Source organism: Macaca thibetana, chromosome 6 (assembly GCF_024542745.1).
Source record: "Macaca thibetana thibetana isolate TM-01 chromosome 6, ASM2454274v1, whole genome shotgun sequence".
NCBI lineage: Eukaryota > Metazoa > Chordata > Mammalia > Primates > Cercopithecidae > Macaca > Macaca thibetana.
The window spans coordinates 48,485,491-48,501,658 of NC_065583.1; the positions used below are offsets into that span (position 1 = coordinate 48,485,491).

The 16,168-nt window shown below is 46.9% G+C and overlaps 2 protein-coding genes and 1 long non-coding RNA gene across 5 annotated transcripts in view; 2 read left to right on the forward strand and 1 right to left on the reverse strand.

The window, feature by feature from the left end:
• FSTL4 (follistatin like 4) overlaps window positions 1-14,560 on the forward strand; it is a 412,553-nt gene extending 397,993 nt beyond the window's left edge. For all 3 annotated transcript variants that reach the window (XM_050792758.1, XM_050792761.1, XM_050792760.1), the window contains 2 exons: window positions 7,360-7,469; window positions 9,597-14,560. In XM_050792758.1, coding sequence (XP_050648715.1) covers window positions 7,360-7,469; window positions 9,597-10,299 — 813 coding nt within the window. In that variant the 3' untranslated portion in view covers window positions 10,300-14,560. The remainder of the gene's footprint in view (window positions 1-7,359; window positions 7,470-9,596) is intronic.
• Window positions 1-16,168, forward strand: part of ZCCHC10 (zinc finger CCHC-type containing 10) — a 399,316-nt gene that overhangs the window by 183,078 nt on the left and 200,070 nt on the right. The window lies entirely within an intron of this gene.
• On the reverse strand, window positions 893-9,428 carry LOC126956048 (uncharacterized). Its single transcript, XR_007726224.1, has 3 exons — window positions 9,254-9,428; window positions 4,146-4,256; window positions 893-985 (listed from the first exon to the last, which is right to left on the reverse strand). It is a non-coding gene; the product is annotated as an uncharacterized LOC126956048 (long non-coding RNA).

Sequence of the window (16,168 nt, forward strand, 5' to 3'; positions counted from 1 at the left end):
AGTCCCAGCTACTTGGGAGGCTGAGACAAGAGAATCGCATGAACCCAGGAGGCAGAGGTTGCAGTGAGCCAAGATAGCACTACTGCACTCCAGCCTGGGCAGCACAGCAAGACTCTGTCTCAAAACAAACAAACAAACAAACAAATGCATGGTTTCTACTGAGACCCAAAATAGTAGCCTGAAAGATAAAGAACGAAAAAAGCTCTCTCAACTCACAGAGCAAACCCATAAAGAGGTTGAGCCGTGAAGTGGGAAGAACAGAAGTTTAGAAAGAAAAGATAACTATTAGAATGGAGTCAAACATTAAATAAGTTTCCAATAAAATATTCAAGTTGAAGAAACTTAATCCTGTAGATTAAAAGGGATCTACAAGTCCCAGGCTAAACTGATGAGAAATGACACATCCCTTCACTAGTGATAAAGTTCCAGAACTCCAAGTTTTAAGGAAAACTAATCAAATTGACAGTGGACTTCTCACCTGCAACAGGAGCTGGAAGACCATGGAATCCCATCTACATGCTCCAAGGGTTCTATTCCCAAGCAAGGCATCATTTACCTGTCAGGACAAAAGAAAGATATACGGGTATGCAGGAACTCAGGGAGCCCATCACTCATGGGCCACACCTAAGGAAAGATACTAGACAAACATCAGATGAGCCAGATTAGAGACATCAAGGTGGACAGAGATAGTGGCAAGTAATGAACCAGGAGAGGAAGATCTAAAATTAAAAGTAAAATGGATGAGGAGAGGCTATCTGGAACTGTGCAATAAGTGCTAGGTGAGGATATTTGCATTAAGAGAGAGACAATGAAAGAAATTCTGATACCAAGCTGTAACTAAAGATAAATTATTTCAGTAAAAAGAGTAGGAGCCAGTTACAGTGGCTCATACCTGTAATCCTAGCACTTTGGAAGGCTGAGGCAGGAGGATTACTTGAGCTCAGGAGTTGGAGACCAGCAGGAGCAACCTAGCAAAACCACGTATCTACAAAAAAAAAAATACAAAAATTAGCCATGCATGATGACGCACCTGTAGTCCTAGCTACTTGATAGGCTGAGGCAGGAGAATCGCGTGAGCCCAGAAGATGGAGGCTGCAGTAAGCCAAGATCATGCCACTGCACTCCAGCCTGGGTGACAGAGTGAGACCCTGTTTCAAAAAATAAGCAAAAGTAGGGAGTATGCAGAAAGGGGGAGTAAAAATACTCAAAACCTTACTTTAAACCTCACTTTCTTGGGATAAGAGAGGATACAGAGAATGTTGTTTGAAATTGGTAGTTGAGAAATATCTCATTATACCAAATATGACTGAATTCTCCAATTAAAAGCAGAGATGAGCTGATTGGTTTTAAAAACTAGCAATAAATTTTTTCCAAGAAACACACATAAAGTAATAATAAAAGGTTGCCCTTAAAGGGGTGAGAATAGTGATGACAGGTGAACAAAAAAGCATGCACGCATGGTAGCATCAGGCAATGTGGAATTTAGGGTTAAGAGCACTAAGCATGTTGAGAGACAGTAGGTGCTGAACAGCTGATCTATATCAAACAACATAACAAATACATAAAACAAAAGTGATTGACACAGAAGAGCTTGATTTAAAATATACTTAAATAGTACATACAAAGGAGACAAGATGAGAGGAAAATTGAATATAAACAAGAAGTTTGCTTTAATAAAAATATAGAAAGCCTTTCATCAGTCAAATAGAATTTTTTAATGTCTACAATATCACTAAAGAAACTTTAAATTTTTGTAAAAGTAGATGTTGTAAACTATATTTTCTGAGAATTAAGAAAACATTCCTGGATATATCTATTGGATCAAAGAGGAAATTAAAAGGAAAACTACCAATGGTCTCAAAAGCAATGAAAAAGAGACTATTTTGTAGCAAAATTTACAGGATATAGAGAAGACTGTACCAACTAATTACTGGGGCTTAAAAGCCTGAAAAGGAGGTATTTAAGAAATTGAAAGAGAACAAAAGTGGCAAGAAAGAATAGAGACTAAAATTAATAGAAAGCAAAACAAAAAAGATGAATCCTTCACAACTCCAATAAAGAAAAAGGCAAACAAAAATAGACAAAATGAGGAATGAGAAAGGGAATTTTATTGCAGATACAGGAGGATGAAAAGACTTGAAAAATAGGCCAGGCGCAGTGGTTCACACCTATAATCCCAGCACTTTGGGAGGCCGAAGTGGGTGAATCACCTGAGGTCAGGAGTTCCAGACCACCCTGGCCAACATGGTGAAACCCTGTCTCTACTAAAAATACAAAAATTAGCTGGGTGTGGTGATGCGTGCCTGTAATCCCAGCTACTCAGGGGACTGAGGCAGGAGAATCGCCTGAACCCAGGAGGCGGAGGTTGCAGTGAGCCGAGATCGCGTTACTGCACTCCAACCTGGGTGACAGAGTGAGATTTTATCTCAAAAAATAACACTACATTGCAACTCTGAGGCAACAAATTTTAGAACCTAGAGGAAATGAGTGAATGCTTGCAAAATGTTAAAAAATAAATAAATGACTTATAAAAAGAGAAACTTGAACTAGAGCAATTACCATGGATTTTTTAAAGAAAAATCTACCATAGAAAAATGTACAGCTGAGTTTTGTCAAGTCCTCAAAGTATAGATAATTTTACTTAAACTATCCCAAGACCATAGGGTGAAATAGTACAGTTCCTTAGTTTGTTTTAAATAGCCAGTGTAATTGTGATTATAAAACCTGATTTAAAATAGTATAAAAAATAAAACTGTAGACTAATCTCACTGATAAATACAGAGGCAGAATTCTGTTTTTAATTCTAACATCCCATTAGAAATAGAGTCCAGGATGAAAACTCAAATTGAACACGTTTTGTGGGGTTGCGCTAGTTTTGCTTGGGTTGTTCTGAATCCCACTCATTTCCTAATTCTTACTGGATTCCAAAGCTTTGAGGATATTTTTTAAGAAGTTCAGGCTTATGATCCTTAGTAGTACAAGGATTTGTCTGGTTTTGAATTTCATGGGCTCAGTGATTACAAACAAAGAGATGCAAACTACCACTGTTTAAATAGTTTTACAGTATTTCTAAAGATTTGATATTGAAACTTAATGTTTATATTCACTGAGCTCCTAAAGAAAATAGAATATAAAGTTTTCTTTGGGAAAAGTTGACTCGTTAAATTCTTTTTAATTGAATTCAAAATAAAGCGCATTGAAGCCCCATGGCTTGTGATTTTTTTAAATGAATAAATTGTGAAGAATTGGTTTTGGTTATAGGAATGACTGGGATCCAAGAGATGACTTGGACCCATGTCCTTGTCTAACATACAAATCCAGGAATATTATGCAAGGATAATTTATTTTAAAAAGGGAGTTTCACAGGAGAGATGCACACAAATCCAGGAATATTGTGCAAGGATAATTTATTCTTTTATTTTTATTTATTTATTTTTTTTGAGATGGAGTCTTGCTGTGTCACCCAGGCTGGAGTGCAGTGACCGGATCTCAGCTCACTGCAAGCTCCGCCTCCCGGGTTTATGCCATTCTCCTGCCTCAGCCTCCTGAGTAGCTGGGACTACAGGCACCCGCCACCTCAGCTGGCTAGTTTTTTTTATTTTTTAGTAGAGACGGGGTTTCACCGTGTTAGCCAGGATGGTCTCCATCTCCTGACCTCGTGATCCGCCCACCTTGGCCTCCCAAAGTACTGGGATTACAGGCTTGAGCCACCGTGCCCGGCTGATAATTTATTTTAAAAAGGGAGTTTCACAGGAGAGATGCAGGTGTATAAACAAACCACTACACACACACACACACACACAGAAAAAGACATAGAACCCAGGAATGTGTGCAAATGCTCAAGCAGGGAACACATTCCCAGGATGCAATGATGGTTCACTGTCAGGAAATCAGTCAATATTATTCATAACACCAACAAATTGAAAGAGAAAAATGTAGGATGTTTTCAATAATACTGAAAAGACATTTAATTAAATACAGCAGGCATTCTTAATAAGAAGCCTAAAAATAGGAATAGAAGGAAATTCTTTAAATATAATAAAGACTACTTCTCCAAAACCAATAACCAATAGTTTACCCTTGCCTAAATGACTAGGATATGTATTATCATTTTAAAAAGTATGAAATCATTTGAATAAACCTACCTTCACCACTGTGGTCTAGGGTTAAAGAAACCAGTGCTTACAAAAACTGCTCCTGGAAATTCAACTGGCGTAGCCTTTGTGGTGAGCAATTGGGAAGTGTGAACCAAAAGCCTGAAAGAGTAATTTTTTTATTTTTTATTTTTATTTATTTATTTACTTGAGACAGAATCTCACTCTGCACCCAGGCTGGAGTGCAGTGGCACAATCTCAGCTCACTGCAACCTCCTCTTCCCGTGTTCAGCCTCCCCAGTAGCTAGGATTACAGGTACACGCCACCACACCCAGCTAATTTTTATATTTTCTGTAGAGATGGGGTTTCACCATGTTGGCCAGGCTGGTCTCAAACTCCTGACGTCAAGTGATCTGCCCACCTCAGCCTCCCAAAGTGCTGGGATTACAGGTGTGAGCTACCATGGCTGGCCAGTGAAAGAGTAATTTTTGATCCAGCAACTTCTCAGAATTTTTGCAAAGGCCATAACCATGAAGTGGACAAAAACTGAGCTATGACATTTTTAGTCTCCCACAAATACAATGTTTGTTACTGCATTGTTTGTATTTGCAAGAGATTAAAAATAATATCCTAATATTGTTTCTAAATATCCAACACTGAAGGAATTGTTGAACACACTTTGGGAAGACTACATGAACGTGTTTGTACAAATGAGGCTCCCTCCACCAAAGCCCTCCTCAGCACCCAGGTTTGGAACATTTGGCATCTTTTCCGATGCTGCCCAGCACTCTCTGGCCCACCTGCTTTCTAAGGCCAGCTTTTAGCTGCCTCCCAGCCTGTCCTCTAGATACCAAGTTCTCCCGCCCCTCCACATGCCACTTCCCAGCTGGCTTCGTACACCCCTCTGCGGGAGATGCCCAGCCTTCCTGTCCCCACTCTGCCAACTGATGGGCATATCCTGAGATTCAGGCACACGCATACATCTCCTGAACCATGCCCATAACGCAGCAAATGTGAGGGGCTTGACAGTTATCTTTAGGGCACTGTGGGCCCAGCTGTGTGTTAGGACTCAAGAAAAAGCCAAGGAGGAACTCGTGACTCAGAGAAACAAGGCTGACATGCCCACATCAGTTCAACGGCCCGTGGCACTGCGTTTTGATGAAGTAACCTCTGAATATAGGGTGTCAGAGCAGTGAAGCATGAATGACGCTGACCGATGACAGCCTGTAATTTTCCATCTCTGCTGTGAGCTAAAATGACAGGCCTGATATCAAGCAATGATTGCATGGCTCCTTGGAATTCCCTGGCATTTTCTTTTCAGACTCTCTAAGATCCAGTTTCCTAATGCTGATATTTTCTTAACACCCACTTCTATGAGTTTTTTTCTTATGAACTTGCCATAGAAGTAATCATTTGGCCTCTTTTAAAAAATCACAGAGAAATAACCTAATGCAACGTGAGGACTGCCTCAAGCCTGAAAATCATGGCTCGCATCACTCCAGCCAGCACTCTGCCTGCCGACTGCAGAGGAAAGCAAGACCAAAAAAGACACAAGCCTCCAGCCTGCCTGAGGAGGCAGGCCAGGTGCTGTTTGTTTTGTCATAAAAGTAAAAGCCAGAAGGCAGTTCCATTCCTAAAAAGTAGAAGCATCCAGAGCTCTCAGCCATGGGAGTCAGGAGCTCCCACCACAGACAGCTCTCACCCTGCAGGCCAAGCCTCAGGCTTCAGAAATCTAGACCCTTCTTTCTACACATATGGCCACAATATCATGATCAGATGATCAGTAAAAGTGTCTCACCCGCCGGGCGCGGCGGCTCACGCCTGTAATCCCAGCACTTTGGGAGGCCGAGGCGGGCGGATCACAAGGTCAGGAGATGGAGACCACAGTGAAACCCTGTCTCTACTAAAAATACAAAAAATTAGCTGGGCACAGTGGCGGGCACCTGTAGTCCCAGCTACTCAGGAGTCTGAGGCAGGAGAATGGCGTGAACCCGGGAGGCGGAGCTTGCAGTGAGCCGAGATTGCGCCACTGCACTCCAGCCTGGGCGACAGAGCGAGACTCCGTCTCAAAAAAACAAAAAAGTGTCCCAGCTTCCCGTTCGTGGGCTCAGCATCTGCCTCCTCTCCTGCACAGATGGTCTGGGCTTCTCCTCAGGGCCTGTAAGTTGGCCAAGCCCCTCATCGGGCCACTAGTCTGCTGCTGTCTGGGCAGTGGCCTAGAACTTGAAGGCTGATGAGCATATGCAGAAGGCAGGAGGACACAGGCTGGCTGGCTTGGCCTCACTAGCTGGCAGAGGGGCTGCCCAGCCTGACCACAGGGGTTTCACGGCAGGGACTCCGGACCACTCACTCATCCTATGTGACTTCACACACCACCTGGCTTCTGCTCGGAGCTGCCATTGTGCCCTCCCTGACACGTGGGTGCAGCTGGGACACACACCAGGGAAAAGCTCTCCTCTCCTCCTGCCGAGTCCACAGGGGAGAAAGGGTTACCTCCAGGGAAACAGAGGCGGCCGTGCTCTGTCACTACCAATTTGTACAAGACACAGGGCCCAATTGTTTACTTTCTACAGCAAGTCTCCTCTGTAAGACCAGGACCTCTTCCCAGCATTCTAATTGCAAGACATCTAAACAGCCCAGCATCTCAGAGTGGCATCCCGTAGGATGTCTACTGTCTTTCGTCAATCCTGGAGTGGTACCTCAGAGAACGCCTGTGAGCAGCATCTGACAGAGACTACCAACAAACTGGCCCAGGCATCTGGCACCAGAGAAAAAGGAATTCCCAGTAGACAGTTCCACCACGTGACATTTTCATGATTGAAAGCCCTCTCCCTCTTTCCCTAGCATGGCTTACATGTTGCGAAGGTAGGATTCCTCATTGCAAGAGGAGGTGGTCTCTGAGCAACCACAGTGATGTTTCCATTCCGGGGACTTCCCTTGGAAACCCCATCCCCACCCCTCAGGTTCTCACTCTGCCATCATGGCGGCTGAAAAAGTGCAGCAAGGCAGGCGTAACCATGGAGCAAGGGCAATCTGGGCAGTCAGTCCTGTCCCACCACTTCCTCTTTCAGGAAGAACAAGCCCCTTTCTAGGATGTTCCTGAACTGCTCCCACTTTGCTCATGCCTCTTCCCTGATACTGAGGTTAGTCATCTCTCTCCCAAGCACCCCTCTGCCAGGGTGTCTCCACCTGACCATACAGGTGTCTCCAGGTTCAGCCCCCACCTGCATGGGCCCTCACTAGGATTCCCACTCTGTGTTGTAGGTGATCACAGAAGCCAGCGCCGGCCAGGACCAACACCTCATCCGCACACCCTTCGCAGGAGTGGACGACTTCTTCATTCCCCCAACGAACCTCATCATCAACCACATCAGGTGAGACTGGCCCATGATGCCTCTAAGGCACTCCCCGCTGCAGCTCAGCCCTGCAAGGGGCAGCTTTGCCCAGCATGGGACCTACTCATTTCTCTGTCTCCCCTACTCCTCCTATGCTGAATTTGGACCCCATCACGAAGGAATAGAGAAGGTCCAGTAAAACAGACCCAGTGCCTAGTCCTCATTGCCTGGGGTCAGTGACTCTGTTATAGTGAAGGCACCCAGCTCCTAATGCCCTCAGGGGCCCAGAAAGGTCAGGAAGTCCCATCCTCAAGGTAAGGGCAGCAGAGGAAAGAAGGAAACAGTAGTGGTAAATTGAGCACCCTCTGCTTGCAAGACACAAAAATCTAGTCCAAGTGGTCTTAACCCCTATGTTATAGATAAGGATCAGAGACGTTAAGACACTGACCAATGTCACACAGGTAGGAATTGGCAAAGTCAGACTAAATGTAAAGCCAAGTATTGTTTCAGTGCACCATTATTCCACATTCCCATCTAACCACAGCCCATAATACTTTAGGAACCCCCAGAGCATCTGTGCGAGGAGCCCACAAAGAGGCAAGGCTTCCTGATTGCCATGGTTTGCCACTACCTAAAACAACCACCCAATAATAAGAGCCATGGTCTCAACTGCAGACCTCAGCCCAGCATGGTCAGTCCCCATCCCTATTCACTTCAGAGAGCCCCCAACATCTTCTATAAACTTACCACTGCCAGACGACCAAGCCTGTCTCTAAGCCATCAAGACCCCAAATGTCTTGTAGCACTATTTATACCTTTCTATAATCCACCATCAAGCACCTCTCTGCAGAAAGAAGTGATTCGTTTTTGCAAGCTGATGCTGGAGATGCACCCATTCACCCTTACCCAAGGAAGAAAGCCACTTTATGAACCCTCTCACTGCAGAGAGAGCCTTTGCAAGAGCCTCTGAGAGTATATTAAATGGTGAAGCCCTCGTAAAGCAGCTGTATTCAGCTGGGGGTCGGGCACACTCAGAGGCTCTGTAGTTCCTGTGTGTGGCTTTTAACTTAAAGTTTCTTTTAAGAGCCAAGTTTTCTTTCTTGCTATTTCCATGCTCTGATTCTTTAAGGATGCTTTAAAGATACGCCTTGGAGGGAGTTTTTCCTCCACTCTGGGGTACAGTTTTTCTAAAGAAAATTACAGAAGAGGTTCTGCTCTGTTCCTGTAAGTGTATACAGCACCAAAAGGCCTCTGTGAGCAAGGGATTTAGGCACAGGCTCTCAAGATCAAAGGGAAGTCCTGCCTGGAGCCAGGCTTTTCCATACTTCCAACCAGCCTCCAAAGAGGAATTTTAGAAAATCCAGATGTGAGCAACTCCCACCTACCTGAGCCCCTCTGCTAAACTTCCCTCTTTGAATCTTCCCAATAGCCCTAGGAAGGAGCTACCCTGGCTAGAGTCACTGAGGCTCAGAGAGGCAAGCAGCCTGCCCCAGGCTCTGCAGCTAGCAGGGCAATGCCCCGGCACCAGGCCATCTGGCTCCAGAGGGAAAAGCTGTCCTCAACCCCAATGCCCAGGGTTCTTCCTACCCACACCACCAGTGTGGCCAGAAAAGAGACCGCCCCCGCATGTTTCCCTTCCAGGGGAAGAGGGTACTAATAGGAAATCTGCACTTGTTGGGCTGCATCTGCATCCTCAAATTCTAACTTGCCAGTTAGTCTAGAAAACAGCGAGGATATAGAACTCATATCTTTGTAACAGGCAGAATCGGGGCAGGGATCTCTTGCCCTTTTCCTCCATGCTCACCGTCCAGACACAGACTCACCCCTTTCCAGCTGGCATGGGCCTCAGAGAAGCAGATCATAGGCATTACAAAAGGAGAAGCAGTTGAAGGGCCTCTCGCCTTCCTCCACAATCATTTCCAATGATGAGTGCATGTTACAAGAGCATCAACCCAGCAACATTTGTAACTCCACTGCGTTTGGATTGAGATCATAGAAAATTTCTTTATGAAGACATCCCCTGCAGAATGATAGATCTTATTACTAAGCTATTAGATCACGAAGGATTATAATAAAGGGAAAAGGCAGAAGATGTAATTGGTTAAGAAAAATGACAGATTCCCCACCCCTGGAGGTGACTTCTGACCTCAGTTCTTCCCCTCCCAGGTTTGGCTTCATCTTCAACAAGTCTGACCCTGCAGTCCACAAAGTGGACCTGGAAACGCTGATGCCCCTCAAGACCATCGGCCTGCACCACCATGGCTGCGTGCCCCAGGCCATGGCGCACACCCACCTGGGCGGCTACTTCTTCATCCAGTGCCGACAGGACAGCCCTGCCTCTGCTGCCCGACAGCTGCTCGTTGACAGTGTCACAGACTCTGTGGTTGGCCCCAACGGTGATGTAACAGGCACCCCACACACATCCCCCGACGGGCGCTTCATAGTCAGCGCTGCAGCTGACAGCCCCTGGCTGCACGTGCAGGAGATCACGGTGCGGGGGGAGATCCAGACCCTGTATGACCTGCAAATAAACCCAGGCATCTCAGACTTGGCCTTCCAGCGCTCCTTCACTGAAAGCAATCAATACAACATCTACGCGGCTCTGCACACGGAGCCAGACCTGCTGTTCCTGGAGCTGTCCACAGGGAAGGTGGGCACACTGAAGAACTTAAAGGAGCCACCCACAGGGCCACCCCAGCCCTGGGGGGGCGCCCGCAGAATCATGAGGGACAGTGGGCTGTTTGGACAGTACCTCCTCACACCAGCCCGAGAGTCTCTGTTCCTCATCAATGGGAGACAAAACACGCTGCGGTGTGAGGTGTCAGGTATAAAGGGGGGGACCACAGTGGTGTGGGTGGGTGAGGTATGAAGGGCCCAGAGCAGAGCCCTGGGCCAAGGAGCACCCCCTAGTCCTGACACTGCAGCCCCAAGCAGGTGCGCTGTACATTTTTACAGACAAAAGCAAAAACCTGTACTCGCTTTGTGGTTCAACACTGGTCTCCTTGCAAGTTTCTAGTATAAGGTATGCGCTGCTACCAAGATTGGGGTTTTTTCGTTAGGAAGTATGATTTATGCCTTGAGCTACGATGAGAACACATGCTGCTGTGTAAAGGGATCATTTCTGGGCCGAGCTGCACACCGCGTGACCTGGGGACATCATGGAACCAAGGGATCCTGCTCTCCAGGCGGACACCTCTGTCGGTTGCCTTCACATAGTCATTGTCCCTTACCGCCAGACCCAGCCAGACTCCGCCCTGACGGAGTGGCCCAGAAGCAGAGGCCGAGCAGGAGCAGGGGCCTCCCTCCCGAACTGAAAGCCCATCGGTCCTCGCGTGGGACCACATCTTCTCCCTCGCAGCTGCTTCTTGCTTTTCTTTCCATTTGACTTGCTGTAAGCCTGAGGGAGAGCCAGCAAGACTCACTGCATCTTGGGGGATGGGGAAATCACTCACTTTATTTTGGAAATTTTTGATTAAAAAAAATTTTTATAATCTCAAATGCTAGTAAGCAGAAAGATGCTCTCCGAGGTCCAACTGTATCCTTCCCTGCCTTAGGCCGAGTCTCTAGGGGGGTCACAACCCCCCTATTCCACAGCCAGAGAGAACAATGGTCATCTAAGAATACCAGCCCTGTCAACTATTGCCACCCTGCTTCTCCAAGAGCAGACCAGGCCACCTCATCCATAAGGACTCGGTTCTGTGTTGGGACCCCAAGAGACCAGGACGAGTTCTGTGTGCCTGCTTGTCAGCACAGAAGGGAGACATCTCATTAGTCAGGTTCTGGACCCCAGATTCAGGGCAGACTGGGCTTGCCTGGCAAGGTATGGGTGGCCCCAAGGCTCAATGCAGAAACCCCAGGGACACGAGTGGGGCCAGGTGAGTTCCTGAAGCTATACCTTGTCAAAACAGATTTATTTTTCCTGCCTGTGGCCTACCCACTCATCTCTGGTACCCCATCCCCGCATCAGCACTGCGGAGAGAACACATTCCAGCAAGGGTTTTCTTACCCACACTCCCCAGTCAACACACACACCCTGCAGAGCCCAGAGCGGAAGGCCACAGGCTGGCACCACTGCATTCTCCTTACGTGTCTCAGGCTGCGGTGACTCTCAGGTGGCCGTCAAAGAAGTACAACCCACACAGCCCTCTGGAGACTGCCTAGATCAGAGACTCGGCAAAAACAGGCTCCCCTTCCCTCTCCCGCATCTGAGTGGAACTTACATGTGTTCTGGTTTGAATGATCATTTTGCAAGCCACACAGATTGGGAGAGGTGATCTCACCACAGACATCTTTGCTCATTTGGCCACCTTCACCTACTGACATCACCAGGATTTTCCTTTGCCATTGAGGAACAAACCCTTTCAAGGAGAGGAAACCCTAGACTCTGTGTCACTCAACATCCACAGCTCCTTTCCCTCCTGCCTGACTGCCCAAGCCACCTGCATCCCCCGCCCCAGCTGTCGTGAGACCAATCACTTGTCTTGTATGTCTCATGTATCTTGGTCCCCCAAATGCCTGTCCCCTGCAACTCCTAGGGGTGTGCCTAGACATGTACATCTGTTTTTTATTCTAAAAGATATGCTATGTAGATAGAAGTTGAGGAAGCTCACCTCAAAAGCCTAGAATGCAGTTTCACCGTTGCTGGGATGCATGGATGACACATCTCGCCCCTTTTATTTTTCCTGCCTCAATATCTTGATATGTTTACTCCCAATCTCCCATTTTTATGACTAAAATTCTCCAACTTTCATCAACTTCTCTTTTTGGAAAAATCTCAATTGTATCAGCCCCTGACAGAAAAAGGATCTCTGAGCCTAAAGGAGGAAAAGTCCCACCAACTACCAGGCCAGAACACCAGCCCCTCTGGGCAGCAGGATTCCTAAGTCAAAGACCAGTTCGACCCAAACTGGCCTTTTAAAATAATCAGGAGTGACAGAGTCAACTTCTGCAGCACCGGTTCCTCCCTCACTGTCCCTTTCATCTCGGAGTGTGTCTAAAAAGCATAGCTGCCCTTCACTGTCCTCAGAGTGCAGTTCCTGGAGACGGCAGGCTTAGGTCTCACTGACAGCATGCCAGACACAACTGAATCGAAGCAGGCCTGAAGCCTGGGTCAGGGTTTCAGGAGTCCAGCCCCAGGAGGCAAAGTCACCAATGCAGGCAGGTAAATGCTTTTTAGCAGGGAAACCAATAGAGTTGGTTGGGTGGGGAGTCAGGGGCAGGAGGAGGAGGAGGAAGAAGAAGGCCAGATCGGCCTGCCTTTTCTCCCGTACTTCACCCCAGAAGAGGTTCATGGGACACAGTCGGAAAGCCACTGGTAGGAAATGCCTCACTACAGGGGGCCTCCTGTAGCAAGCCCAGCCAGTAATCCTCCTAATGAACCCACAATTCACACTGATACCTTACGCTATTCAAGAAGTACTGACTTTACCAAAAGAATCATCAAGAAAGCTATTTACATAAACTCCCTCAGTCATTTTGCAATAAAATTAATTTCACAAAAATGCAATAGGTTTTTTTTTTTTTTCCCCAAAATGACAAATAATCTGCACCTGTGGTGACAGGAAGGCTTTGAAATAGGGGCCCTCATTCTTCTGCTCCAGTGGGCAGAACCCTGCATAAAGGCTCTGGGTCCAAAAGCCCACCCAGGCAGCCCCAGATGGATGACAGGAAGGGGGACTGTCGGCTTCTGGATGATGGCACAACCCGCCTGCATGAGGAGATTTGACGGGCGTCGCACCCACGGCCAAAGCCATCATCCCAGCCTCACCAACACTGACCTAGCCTACTCCGCCTGGGGCTGGCCCAGGCTTATTTCTTCAGTCTCCAAACCATTCGAGTGTCCTACTTTTCCCCAAGCTCCAGGAAGAAGCTGGAAGAGCCCTGTAAATCCTGGCTGCGGCCAACTACTAATACCAAACTTCAGGTACTATGACCTAGAGATAGCATCACCAGAGACAGAAACTCAACCCCTACAATTCCCACCCCCAACCCAGACATCTCCCCATCTCCATCTGTCCAGACAAGGCTCCCAATTCCAGGTAGGCACTGGAAGAAGCCAGCTTTCAACCCCAAATAAAGCAGAGAACGGCCTGCTGCCATAGAGATTGCGACTGCTGAGTCTTCATTTAGGAAAGCAGCCAGGAGTTGGCTTTGTACAGCCACATCTTGTTTTCTGTTGACCAGTAACCTGTGAACTAAAGATTTCAGAACTCAGATGTGAAACAGATTCATTCTGGATATATTTTTCTACAAGGGGCTTAAAAAGTATAGTTGATTCATTTATCATGACGTGTTTCATTCCATTATTACAGACACCGAACCATCTTCACTAGCAAATCCCACAACTCTCTCTCTCCCACTCTTCAACCCTCCTTTTCAGAAGCAAGCCTCCAGGAGAATTGACACTACCACTCCGAGATCCTTCCTATGCATCCACCAATCTACCTCACATTCGCCCCTGCACCCAGCACCCCCGGAATGCTACTCCCCTCCACCACCAGCCAGGAGGCCAGGCAGGCAACAAATAAGATTGCAGCACTGCCACAGAAGTCCTCGACAGCCTCCCCACCCGGGACCCCGGGTTCCACTCCAAGTACAGTCAGAACTCATAGGGACACAGCCCCTTGCTGCCCAGAATCACACCCTCCAAACCCTTGCTTGCAGACCTTTGGAGTTAGATGACCAAGACTAGAGACAGCTGGCTGGGAACCATCAAGGAAGTCAGGTGTTCTCTGGCAGGAATAGTGAGACCATGACATCTCAGCGAAGCATCATCTCTCAGAGGGCCCGAGCCCCCGCAACCTCCCTCCAACTCCCTTTTTATTCTCCCCGCTTTCCTGTTCCATTCCTGTGTCCAGGCCCCCTGCTCATGAGCCACTCCACAACAGCTCCGACCATTCAAGGAGCAACTGACCTGATGGCTACACCAGCCCCTACCCCGTGGTCTTTGCTCGTGCTGCTTTCCTGCTGTGGGGTACAAACCAGAAGTCATTCATAGGCCAGATACTACTATGTGCTGCCAGACTGGCACGTAGGCAAAGAAATTTTGTTCAAGAAAGTCACTAGCTGCCTTGGTTTCTCTCCAAAATTATAGAGATCATAAAACAGAGATGCTTTAAAAATTCAAGGGATAAAAAAATACAGTGCCTATCTTCAGGGTATGACTACAAGACCCCAAGTAGCCAGTGGAATACAATCCACTCCCTGCTTTTATCTATACCAGGTTACCTGCTAAGTCACATGAGGATTTGAGCATCTTATTTGGGCCTGCATGCGTTAGGCAGCAGCCGCACAGTAGGCCCTGGGACACAAACAAGCATTGTCCTGTGCATCCACATCCTCCTTTGGAGCCATGGGCAGCAAGTGGGGAAGCCTAATTTAACTAAATAATAATGTATGAAATTATGGTGAATACAAGAGTGGGGATTATCCTCCAAAATTCACAGCGAGGCTTCTTTAGCCAGCACCAGAGTGTTTACCATGCACTTAAAAAAAAAAAAAAAAAAAAAAGCCACATTTCACGCACACTTCTTTCCAAGCTCATCTTTACATCTGTGGAACCAGCCCTTGCTCATGTGGCCCCAGAGAACATGGGCCATGCACTAGAGGGCTTTCGAGGGATCAGCCAGCACTCCACAAAGCAATAACTATTGACTTACCCCTACAGCAAGCCTGGTGACATGTGCTTGGCAGAATCAGATACTGCTGCCCTTCAGAGGCACCCTCTTCAAGATCAGAGCTTTGTTTCTGAGTAAGATCAACCAGTATTGGCTGGGTTGTGAGGCCCAAGAGCTCTAAATTGAGAAAATGCCCCAAATCTAAACCTTTATCCACTGCCCAGCATGATATCTGCCATAGGTTGAAGAGTTGTGGGTCCTGTGCTACTTGGGAGAGGTGAGGGAAACAGATTTGCAAGCCGCACACCAGAGACCCACAGCTCCCTCCTTGCCTGGCTCCCGCGGCTGGCCAGCCCCCTCATCCTTCCTATCCTGGCCCGGCCCTGTGGCTTCCTACCTTTCCCCTGCTTCTCATGCTTCCCAAAGGCTGTGTGAGAAGATCTCAAAGCAGAACTGGGCATGGAGTTTTGCTGGCGTGGTCACACACACCGTTTCATGCTGTAGTGCAGCTGAGTGACCCTCAAGATGTGAAGCCACACACATCATTTGTCCTATTCGAGTCTCATGCTTCCTCACCTCAGAAAACTCTCAGATCTCTCATGTCAAGGCAGATTACATTATTTTGAACCGTTGTGTAGCATCCAAAATATATTTTCTGTATTCACCACTATTTCTCAAAAGGCCTCCTGTAATTATTATACATGTGAATTTTTCCTTATTTATAAAATATATATAAATTATTTTTAATACATCAACTTTAGTAGAAATTTGTACCAACACAGTAACTGTATGTGGCATTTGAAATAAGTTTGTGTTTACTTTGACCTATTACACAGTATTGAACACATGGTGTATTTGCAGTACCACTTGGTATAACGATGACTCCAAATTATCATAAACTATTGTCATTGTAAATGCTCTTTTTCTGAGGATTTTACAATAAAACTTGAGAAAAGTTACCTTTTTCTGGTGCCAGTCTGTTTGCAGTTTTTAAAGTGAGAACTGATTAAGGCAAAACCACGCAGCGTCCTTCTCCCACCTTTCCATCGCAATTGCAGTTCCCTGCTGATCACAGTGTGATAGTCGTGCTCTGGCCAGTCCGAAGAGTGGCTGGACAAAGGC